An 11,747-nucleotide genomic window follows, 5' to 3' on the forward strand; every position below is an offset into this window, starting at 1 on the left:
CTTCTTTTTTTTTAGTAATATTTAATTCATATTTGAGAAATGACAAATTCTGTTTTAGTTCAAACTTGATTTTGACTAATTTTGAGATTTTTTATGGTTTCTGATTGGACAGATTTATCTTTCCATGCGATTTAATTACAGTCTGATTTTTTGTTTTTTTACAGCTCCATAATATGTGAGAGATGGAAGTTCATATATTTTTTTATACTGTGCAAGTTCCATTTTTTATATAAAAATATAATTTAAAAACAACATTCAAGACAATTACTTGTAAGAGCTGTTTTTTAGTATCACCTACAAATCAACATCTGATGTTCAAAAATATGCATTGCAGTACATTTTTAACTATAAAAAATATAGATTTTTACAAAGAAAGAACTTGATGACACCATAGAATTACAACCATGTTTTTTAACTCGCATTACAGGGAGTTCTTGGGTGCTCAGAAAAGAGTCCAGATATTGGTCTACAAAGTGGAGGATCAAGTAGCAGCAGTGCAAATGCCTCCTTGTCTCCTCCTGTACTAACAGTTGCATCCTCTATGCCAGGTCTAATCCCTATCACCTCACTGCCTCTCCTACCACAGAGTGCACTCTCGTCATTAGGAGCAACGTACACTACAAGTTCCTCTTCATCCAGGACCACTTCACCTACTATCTCCATGCAACTCCCACAAACAGCCAATTTTGCAACAATATTGGCTCCAGGTGACTAACAACTAGTTTAGAGTTCTCGCACAGACTATAACACTAATCTTTGACAGTTGTTCAGTGTGGTAAATTCTCAGGAATGATAAAAATACAGCATAATTTCTCCAAACATTTAGAATATAGTGTCGACACCACCCAATTAAACCTCAGGAATTAGTTAAAACATTTTACTTTTATAAACATATTGGTGCTTCACCACAGATGAGGTATGTTTATAATTCAAATGAGGCAGAGCTTTCCAGTTCATTGTTTCTGTATGTTGATTAAATAAATAAATAAATAAAACCATCATTTAAAGAAGTTTTCACTATAAACTCGAAATATGTGTTTCAGGAAAATTTAATTATAGGGTCCAATTTAAATTTGCTATTCAAAGAATGTAATATAATATGTTCCAGCACAGCTGTCTGTTCATTACTTGAAGAAAATCTTGTTATTTAAGTGAAAATGGAGTATAGTATTTACGTAATTTAGCCATCATTCGTAAGTACAAAAATGTTCAACGAGCTTCAGTGAAATTACATGTAAGTGAAAAGAGAATAAATATGCATTTCTTGTGGAACAACTATTTTCAAAACTTTTCCTTTGAGATGTAGTAGTTTAAATAAAAATTCAGTATTGATGCATAAGTTAAATATAGTTCATGTTTACAGTGGTATTCCATTAAAAAAAAAAAAGATGACAAAAATCAGTGAAAAAAATTATATGATGTTTAAAATCCTTTAATCATCTTATTACAAACAAATTTAACAAATCAGACTAATTTCTAGAACAGAAAAAAATCTAGCAATCTCTCAATGTTCAGAGAAAAGGCTAAGCCTATTAACTGTAAGACTTTTATGAATCATTAATTGTTCTTTGTTCAATTTACTCAGAATGCTAAATGTGCAAGAGTCAAACAGAATAAGACAGTAAGAAACATAAGTGGCATATTCAGTCATAATGTATTGTTACATTATGGTTTATTGCACTTCTCTTGATAAACACATCATGATAATTTACATGCAGAAGTATTCATTCTGTTGTAGGAATTAAGTGCACAATGTTGACTGAATTAATTTTTTTTTGGTTTGTAAAAGTACATCCCTTTATCACAAGGATTAAGGGCGACTTTTTTTTATAAGATGTACAAACACCCTATAAATGGGATAGAATGTATCTTTTCTGTCAGAACCGAATTAGCTGATTTTAGAGAGTTGTCCTACTTTACATGACTGAAATACAACGTTGTCCTTCAATGTGAATTTATATGATAACACATAATTTAGAAATATGTTTTCAAATCAAGATTTTAAACTCTAGGTGGGACTGTGCCTTCAGGTACGGCTTTGCAGCTGGGTAATCTTCAACCGACCACTCTTGGACAGAACAGCATAAGCCAGCAAACAAGCTCAAGCACACAACCTCAGACAGTTTACAGGATTCCTCAAGGTTCAGTAGCCTCTATTGCAGGTACTCTTTATTATTTTACTAGCATCCCAGTTTTTTTGTGTGTTTTTTAATTCTAAGAGATAATAAGAGGCTATTTAGCCCATCTAGGCTATCCAATTTTTTAATACCACTCTACTACTCCAAACTGTGTAAAGAAACCCAGTATATATAACTCTTATCTCCATGATGCTTATTCAGTCTTCTGTTAAGTTTCTTCAATGTTGTAGCTTCTATCACACATGAAGGCAAACTATTTAATTAGCCAAGCATCCTTTTAAAAAAGTAACACTATCATAACTGGAGTTCATGATATCAGAAATACACGTAGGTTCAAGAAGTCTTGATGCAAAATGATAAAAACCCTATAACCCGAGCGCTTTTGAAAGGAGCAAACTGGAGTCACGTTTTGGTTTTCTTGTGTCTGAAATTTGTGTCCTCAAGTCTTTCTACTGACATCTGGATTTGTAGATTTCAAACCTTTAACAATATTACAATACTTCATTTGTTACCTTGAGCCCTTGTTTTATCCAGTGAAAGCAAGTCTGGGAATTTCAACTTATCCTCATATAATAACCCATTCCAATCCAAGTGCCATCCTAGCAGCTCTTTCTTGAACCCTTTCTAACAACTCAACGTTCTTTTTAAAATAAGATTGTCAAAAGTTAAGCTAGATATATATATATATATATATATAATATATTGTGTATATCTGTGCTACATTACAGTCAGAATGCTTACTGACTTTTCTCATGATCCATATTTACATGTGTGCTGTGTTACAAAGTAAATCTTTTTAGACAGGACTTTTTCATTTGCTTGAGTATTTATCTGTATTCTGAACTAATTTAAATTTTGACTTGTATACTAATACTGTTTACTCTAATTTTTACTAGGCTTCAATTCTTGTATATCTACTTTTTGTTACATGTATTATAATTTTACAGATGTCATTGTTATATTGTTGTAAGATGTTATTCAGTGTCTTTAGTGGTTTTGTTTTATTGAACCTGGTTGCTCTCCTCAGTCTGGTAGGTTCAGGTTTTCTTAGTGACAGATGCTTATGTCTGCACTTGAACCTCTGAGCCAGTGATATCTGGCAAGTTTACCTTTCTTTCATTTTACTGCTGTTAGCAATTCCAAACAATCATACAGATTGGCAGGTTACTTTAGATGTAAACCTGTAGTCAAGCTTTGAGGACTTTACAAAATATTTTGCAAATATCGTCTCTTCATCAGCTGTAAAAATTTGTGTATTTTATTTATACTCCTGTTCCATTGGTACTTGATTTTTGTTATCACTTTTATATATTTTAACATCACAGTCTAACGTATTCCTTTCAATCCCACAGTCCACGGCAGCGGCTTTGATGGTTGATCCTCCATAACTACTTTCTCAAGCTTCATTCTTTCTTGTGAATGATTCTTACATTGCCTTTTGGTTTCAGAAAGAATATCATTCTGAAATGACAAAAAAAGAAATTTAGTATATGTTTATCTTGAAGAAATTGTGTGTTTGCAAAACTCAGGCCTGTGTTTTGTTTAAATTAAAGAAACAAAATTTAAACGTTCACCACGAGAAAAGAAATTTACAGAGATTCTTGTTTTATCATTTGGTTTTCATAAATCTTTTTCTATTGTTGTTTTCCAGCAACTTAATTTCTATAGTTATGTTACATTGGATAGGGCATGCATGACCATAGCTGAGCCTCCCACAATAAGTGAAGGTCAAGCCTCCTCGGGTAACCATTTTGAAAATTAGGTATACAGAAACATGCTTCATAGTTATCTTTACATTGTTTGGTAGCCCATGTTCTATATAATGAGTTGACTCTTAAGTTTTTTGAAATAAGCCACTAACTTATACCCTTCAAGATTTGATATTTTCAACAATACTGATGGTTCGCTGATAAGCAGTATCATCTCCTAAAAACAAAAGATAGGTCAAGCCTCCCATGTGGTCAAGACTAGAGCTGATTAGTGTCACAGAAATTAATAGATTCTTAAAAAATTATGACAAAATTGATTGATGTTTCGAAAATATACAATTAATCAAGATTAGGTTATCCAGTTGTTACTGTTTTTGTTATTCCAACTATCTGTATTATCAAAATATTGCCATTATGTTTGTCTGTTGTTAAGCACAAAGCTATATAATGGGCTATCTATGATCTGCTCGCTGCAGGTATTGAAATTCAGTTTTAGCATTATAAGGTTTTTTTCCCTTCAAATTTCTTCAGCTTTGTTTCAGCATGGCCTAGTGTTTCATGGATCTCAGCTTCAATTTCCCAGTGCCACCAAAATTGCTCACCTTGTATTTGTTATGAGAAAGCTATTAAGACTATCTGCTGACCAGAGAGTAGGTAATTGGCTGACATTACTCACCTTTCAACTCTTGAGTGACTTTTTCTTCTTTTTTTGCTTATAGAAGGGTGTGTGAGTGGAGGGGTTACATACCTTGGTTTGAGGAAGACCTTACTAATCTTGTAATGGGCCCATCGATTAATCGATATGCAAATACAACTAACCACCCAGTTCTAGTCAAGGCTCCCTATCTTTCCCTACGTGTGTTGATCTTAATTATTATTTCTGTTTTTGGATAAAATGAATTGAAGGATTTTTTTTCCCTTCTTACACATTATGATATTACAAAGGAGTTCGGACATCAAATAGTCAAGCTTCCAGTTCAGGAGCATCACAACCTACTGCTGTTACGATGGTTCCCAATACACAACAAGAACTTTCAGTTATGCCAGGTAAGAAAGACTTCTCTTGAATTACATGTTATATTCAAAAGTGGTAACCTAGGAGGATTGAGTGCATTCTATTAAAGAGAATTTTGAACATGTAAATTAGCAAGTCATGGTAGAATAGCATGTATCAGAACTGCATTTTGACATTGTGTGGCATTTTGTAGGTAACGTGATGCCACCAAAAATTGATCGCTTTTGGGAAAGGTAAGTAAATACAAGATAATCGTACACTCATATCATAAAGATGTGTTCAAGTTGGGGATTTAGAATTTTCAATATAGACATATCCCTGTGACTTACTGACATTGGAAAACAATGAAATATGGATCAAATGAGGCACAAGAACCACTCAGAAAGAGACCTGCAACAATTCATACCCCAGCTGTGGTAAGCAAAATGAGGCATATTGTAAAAGACAAGGATCCACATACAAAAAAATCAGTGGCAAAAGCCATCCTCATACCCAAGGCAATAATATATAGCATAATAGAAAAGGATCTGCATCTGGAAATGAGACAAACAAACAGATTGTGGGTTGACCAAGATAAGGCTTCCAGTCATATCTTTAACCTGCACATACCTCGAGTAGCTGGAGAATAAAACAGATATTCATACTATTCCATATGAAGGTCAAATCACTAAATGCAAAGCCTATGAATTTCTATGTGACTGGACCATTGAAATGGGCTCTGGAAGAGTAAATGTGCTTTGGATATGACAACTTTACAACAGAGCCTTTTGCAATAGAAACTACACTGCAGAGCTATTATCAAGACGCACGATTGTCAAAGAAAGTTTTGCTACTATAGACTGTAACAATTTGGTAAGACTCAAAAACCATTCTAATATAATGTACTCATCCTCTGTAGTCTATTTTCCTTGATCAGTTGGTGTGCTGGTAGCCAGTTTAAGTGATCACTAATACAAGTTATACATGTTTTGTTGGTGTGCCATATCATCATTTGCATTTTTTTTTGAGTGATGATCTGAATTGATTATCGATTTTTGCGTAAAGCTCTGGTTTGGTGCTTCATTGATGTCTGTGATTTAAAAGCATCTAATATTATCCTCTGTGCTGGGCAAAATAAGAAATAATTCTTATTATTGTTATTATAAAAAATTTACAGCCCCCAGTATCAAGATATAACAAACACTTTGACATACAGTAGAAGAAAAATTCACCATTAAGCTATCCAAAATGACTGAGCCTGCCAAGTGATTTACTTTGTGAATAGATATGAGGGTTAAGTAAATTTCCCTCCTGATGTTTAACTTTATTTACTGTTAGAAATATGATTCCTCTTATTACTAAAGTTAATAGAAACTAACCTATTACAGAATCCACGCTTTTTTACACACTACTACGTAGCAGGTCAGGTGAGTAGTAACACTGACTTTAAGTTGGTAACCTTTGTGTTATTGTGACAATAAAATGAGGGGAAAAAAAAAACCTTGCAAAAAATATTTTTTTAAAGTAAACTTGACAAATGAGATGACACCTTAGAAGAGCAAACACATTTCTCTGTAGTAATTCCATATTTATTTTTTCTGTTTCCTTTGTTTAGGTACAGTCATGTACCATGCCCAGCATGGAGTTGTATATGCTACATCTGCAAGCGGTAGTTTACCAGAGATTATTTTAAACCTTGGACAATCTTCTCAAACAGCATTTACTGTCCCCCAGAATCAAGGTAATTTATCTTTTTTAGTGCACGTGTAGATACATATTGTTTACATCTTTTATTATCAGGTCAGATTATTCTTTCTTTGTAAATTGTTTATTGGTTGTTGTTTTTGTGTGGGAATGTAAATCACTACTAATTGTTTATTATTTAGTCTTTGTTGATATAATTTTCTGTCATACTTCTATAAACTTGTGTTGTTTTTGGTGCTCCTACACAAGTTAACTGTAGACCTAATTACAATAATTCTTCGAATAGTGTTTGTTATATAATTTTCTGTCATACTTCTATAAACTTGTGTTGTTTTTGGTGCTCCTACACAAGTTATCTGTAGACCCAATTACAATAATTCTTCGAATAGTGTTTGTACGAATATATGTATATGCAATCATTTGTCAGTTCTAGTCAAAAAGTACTGGTGCTTTAGACAAATGCCAGTTGTTTATAACACTAACTGATTCTGTTGCTTTTTAAAAGTTCTATATGGAAGATGCTGTTTGGTTATGCCAATCAGCATGTGAAAGTAACTACAGTTTTATTAGAATAACTTGAGCTCATTAGTTTGAGGTACCTAGAAAATGAAGTCTTCTTCCACTTGAGAAACAATTTCAGTTTTGTTTAAAGTGACCAAACCATTACAGCATATTATCTGAACCAACCAAATCTTTGAATTATAGCAATAAGTATTAATTTTTCAAGGTTGTACGTATTATCCTGTGATTTATACAATAAATTATAGATCATTGTTTATATAATTATTAAGAGCTGTCAACAAGTTGCTTAAAGTATTATCATGTTTATAACTGATTCCAGTTGTCACTATCTCATTTGAATTTTATTAATAAATTCTTTTAAAACCATAAGGTCGGTTTTCAACATTGATTTATCTTCTCCACTATTTATGGTGTTTATTAATATTTATCATTGTAAAACATGACCAAAAGTCCTGAGTATTTATTTCACAGTATATATTTTACTTAAGACATATTTGAAGGTAATTGTTTCAACAGAATGATTTTGATGGAACTTATTGCACTAAATCAACTCAAGAAATTTATTTATGAACATTTACAAGTTTATTATTGTATTTCTTGTATTAGAAGCTTTTGTAATGTTAATTGTGGTGATGATACAATAGTACAATGATTGAATCTTTATTTCATTTAATTTTGTTTCCTAAAAATTAGTATTTGTAATGAATGAGCTTGAGTCAATTAAGCAAATATATCCCCCTGTGATGGTCAAAATCCCTCTTAAAGAATTAATTGATTTTAATCAGTAGTCAAATATATCACTCAGCGAGTCTAAACTCCTCTTAAATGAATTAATTGACTTTAATCAAGTAGTCAAATATATCCCTCAGTGATAGTCTAAACCCCTCTTAAATGAATTAATTGATTTTAATCAAGTAGTCAAATATATCCTTCAGTGATAGTCTAAACCCCCCTTAAATGAAATAATCAGCTTTAATCAAGTAGTCAAATATATCCCTCAGCGATAGCCAATATCCCCTTTAAATGAAATAATGGGCTTGAGTCAAATAGTCAAATATATATCTTAGTGATGGTCAAAATCCCCTTTTAAATGAACTAATGGGCTTGAGTCAAGCAGTAAAATGTATCCCTCAGTAATGGCTAACATCCCCATTAAATGAATTAATAAGCTTGATTCAAGTAGTCAAATATATCCCTCAGTGGTGGTCAATATCCCCCTTAAATGAGACATTGTGGATTTGCCCTAACATTTTTTTACCAGTGATGTGAAAATAAAATTAGCTCCGATCAAGTTTTTTGAAATGACTGTTATCTTGCAGCTAGTGGTCAGCAGTTCATCACAATCCCAGTGCCAGTAACACTTACAGCTGCCCAGCAACAGGTGGGTTCATTGTTCATTAGGTCAGTTTAACCACTATTTTAATTCCATTTATCAGCAATTTAGGCTTACAATAATCTGTTACTAAACTTACAGCCATACTTGTTACATTAAAATAATTGTTTTTAAACAAACATTTTAAACTCTAGACTTTTAATGTTATTTGTACGTTTTTGATTGATCATTTAATCTATGGTACACCATACAAATATTATAAATGCCAAGCAGAATTGTTTTTTTGTTTCTGCCTGACAATGATTTTCAACTCTGTCTAGCACTAGTGTGTGTATAGATATGTATTTCAAGTTGAAACTTTGTATCATAGAAGAAAACTGACTAAATCTGATGGTGTAAATGTGCCTCCATATCTTTGTGTGTATTAAAGATGTGGCGATACATTACATCCTAAAGCTATGATACGATTGTATCAATGCATCATCCAATATAATTTATGTATCTTCACGAAAGTTGGCAAGCTTTCAGTAAACATTACAAGTCTTTTGTACAGAAAAAAATCAGAATTTCTAACAAAGTATTTTTCCTAAAAATTAATTATTAATTTAATTAATGAAAAATTAATTAATGAATACTACATTCATTGCTTTTGTCAAAAACATTACCTGCAAAGTAACATAACAAATTAACAATAGCAAAAGAGATATTAACTTTTTTATTTTACTTCTCTTGTCAGCTATCATTTAGTTGATCAAACCTGAGAATTTGAAAAAAACACTGTAAAGTGTGAGGTACTTAAATAAGACAATGTTAGCAATATAGATAATAAATTACAAACAAGACTGTCAAACTTTGTAACAAACCATTGGTAAAACTTCTGTATCTAGATATGCATCGTGTTGCGGCATCAGTATCTAGATACGTATCATATCGACTATTATAATGTTATACACACCCCTGGTGTGTATATGCACTATCCTACCAAAAGTCAGGGGACACATCTCTGATCGCAGGAAAATGGGTATAACAGTGAAATATGCAAATAGATTGGCCTATAAAGGTGATCAGTGATTCACTCAGAAGTCATTTTGAACTTGTATGCCAAACGATGAACTGGAATGCAGAATTAGGGCAAGGCCAAGACAGCCCTCTTCAGTAGTGGAGATTACTAATGCTTTAAAGGAGGAGTGGAGCACAGTACCACTAGCTTTCTACCACAAATTATTAGCACATTGAATCAGACATTAAGGCCAAAGGCGGGCCAACACTCTGTTAATTTTTTGAAATAAAGACGTTTTATTGATAAATACCAGTGTCCCACGACTCTTGATAGGATAGTGCATGTATATATATATGGTTATGTTATTCAGTATCAGTTTGTATCTTTGTAATTATAATGGTGTAAATATATGTATTTTAACAAGTTTTTAAAGTATTACCTTTTTTGTGCCATCGTCATAGCAGCAGTTGTTCCAAAGCTTCAGCCAGAATGGCTCATCATCAACTGTCAAGACTACCTCAGGAGCAAATCGACTCCATAGCCCGCAGTACTTAACCACAGTGAAACGAGAAAAAGATGGGAAGTAACTCTTGCTTTGTGTAGTTTGCAATTCTCAAGTGCCTTATGATGCTTCATCGAGCTTGTAAATATGTATATAATAATTTTCTTATTTGTTAGTTGTGTGACTGGCCTAGTAGAACATTATATATTGCTTGCTGTGTATACAAAACCAAGCCACATTCTGTTAAAACCACAACAAACTATCATTAATGTATGTAAGTTTAGTTAAAACAAGGTTAACAAAAATAAAATATCAAATTCTGTGTGTCCTGTTGTCTTGAAAAGAAAAAAATACTGAATTATTTAAGAAAAACTATATTTAATTAAGTTATTGAACTGTTAAGAAGCATTTTTATAGGTCACTATTTAGATAGCTCATACACATTTAAAACAGTTATTTAGGTTCGAGTTTCACATTATCTATCTCTCTATATAGTTTTTAATGTAAAATTAATCTTTATTTCTCTGTTTGATGTTGTCACATTGTTTGAAATAGTACGTTTTGGGATCCACATAATAAGAAAACACAGAGTAAGACATAAGATCTAATTTTACAGAGTATTTTCACTCTTATGAAGAGGAACATCGAAGAAAAAGTATTTGTGCATTAAATGTACACCACTGTATCATTTTGATGACAAAACTGAATTGTTTCCTACATTTAACTAAGGCAAATGTACAACACCTAGTAAATCAAGTTATTCCACTTTCTTCCATATTATGTCTTTATAGAAATTACATTATGTCCTGAACATTTCTGTTATTTTTAAGTTTAATGAAACCCCAGCCAACCATTCTTGAGTGTTAACCAGTGACTCAATACCTCATACAAATAATGTAATAATTAATATGTATATGAGGATGTAAGTAAGAAGAAAATTTTTTTGTTCAAGATTTATTTCTTTTTTGATGTGTAATATGCTATTTATTCTGAAATAAAAATCTGGTAAAAAAATCTTTTTATTTCTTTCTGTACAACTAGCTTATTCTCATGAGATTAGATAATCTTTTTTAGTCATACACAAGGTACATTCCTGACATTTTAAAATTATGAATATTCATGCTGTACTTTGCACTATGAATTATTACCGTAAACCTCAGCTTATGACACAAGCAAAAGAATGGATCAAATAGTAAGTTCATTTTCATGAAAGAATGGATCAAACAGTAAGTTTGTTTTCATGTGAAGTAAACATAAATGAAAGAATGGAATAAACAGTAAGTTTGTTTTCATATGAAGTAAATATAAATGAAAGAATGGATCAAATGATAAGTTTGTTTTCATGTGAAGTAAACAAATAAAAGAATGGATCAAACAGTAAGTTTGTTTTCATGTGAAGTAAACATAAATGAAAGAATGGATCAAATGATAAGTTTGTTTTCATGTGAAGTAAACATAAATGAAAGAATGGATCAAACAGTAAGTTTGTTTTCATATGAAGTAAATATAAATGAAAGAATGGATTAAACAGTAAGGTTGTTTTCATGTGAAGTAAACATAAATGAAAGAATGGATTAAACAGTAAGTTTGTTTTCATATGAAGTAAACATAAATGAAAGAATGGATTAAACAGTAAGTTTGTTTTCATATGAAGTAAATATAAATGAAAGAATGGATTAAACAGCAAGTTTGTTTTCATGTGAAGTAAACATAAATGAAAGAATGGATTAAACAGTAAGTTTGTTTTCATGTGAAGTAAACATAAATGAAAGAATGGATTAAACAGTAAGTTTGTTTTCATGTGAAGTAAACATAAATGAAAGAATGGATTAAACAGTAAGTTTG

General features: G+C 31.7%; 1 protein-coding gene and 1 long non-coding RNA gene across 3 annotated transcripts; one reads left to right on the plus strand and one right to left on the minus strand.

Annotated features, from left to right (window-relative positions):
- The first annotated feature begins 402 nt into the window (after positions 1-402).
- Positions 403-10,493, plus strand: LOC106469799. Of its 2 annotated transcripts, none has more exons than XM_022398361.1 (6): positions 403-707; positions 2,013-2,162; positions 4,793-4,894; positions 6,457-6,582; positions 8,387-8,448; positions 9,862-10,493. In XM_022398361.1, exons 1-6 carry the CDS (start codon positions 542-544, stop codon positions 9,985-9,987), a joined length of 732 nt encoding a protein of 243 aa, XP_022254069.1. In that variant the 5' UTR covers positions 403-541; the 3' UTR covers positions 9,988-10,493. The 2 variants fall into 2 exon arrangements, with proteins under 2 accessions (XP_022254069.1, XP_013785763.2); XM_013930309.2 differs by having other exon boundaries at positions 404-707; positions 9,865-10,493.
- LOC111088390 lies at positions 3,412-9,977 on the minus strand. The gene is made up of 2 exons (XR_002612918.1): positions 9,840-9,977; positions 3,412-3,599 (listed from the first exon to the last, which is right to left on the minus strand). It is a non-coding gene; the product is annotated as an uncharacterized LOC111088390 (long non-coding RNA).
- Positions 10,494-11,747: the final 1,254 nt, after the last annotated feature.

This window comes from Limulus polyphemus, unplaced genomic scaffold, assembly GCF_000517525.1.
Source record: "Limulus polyphemus unplaced genomic scaffold, Limulus_polyphemus-2.1.2 Scaffold3662, whole genome shotgun sequence".
NCBI lineage: Eukaryota > Metazoa > Arthropoda > Merostomata > Xiphosura > Limulidae > Limulus > Limulus polyphemus.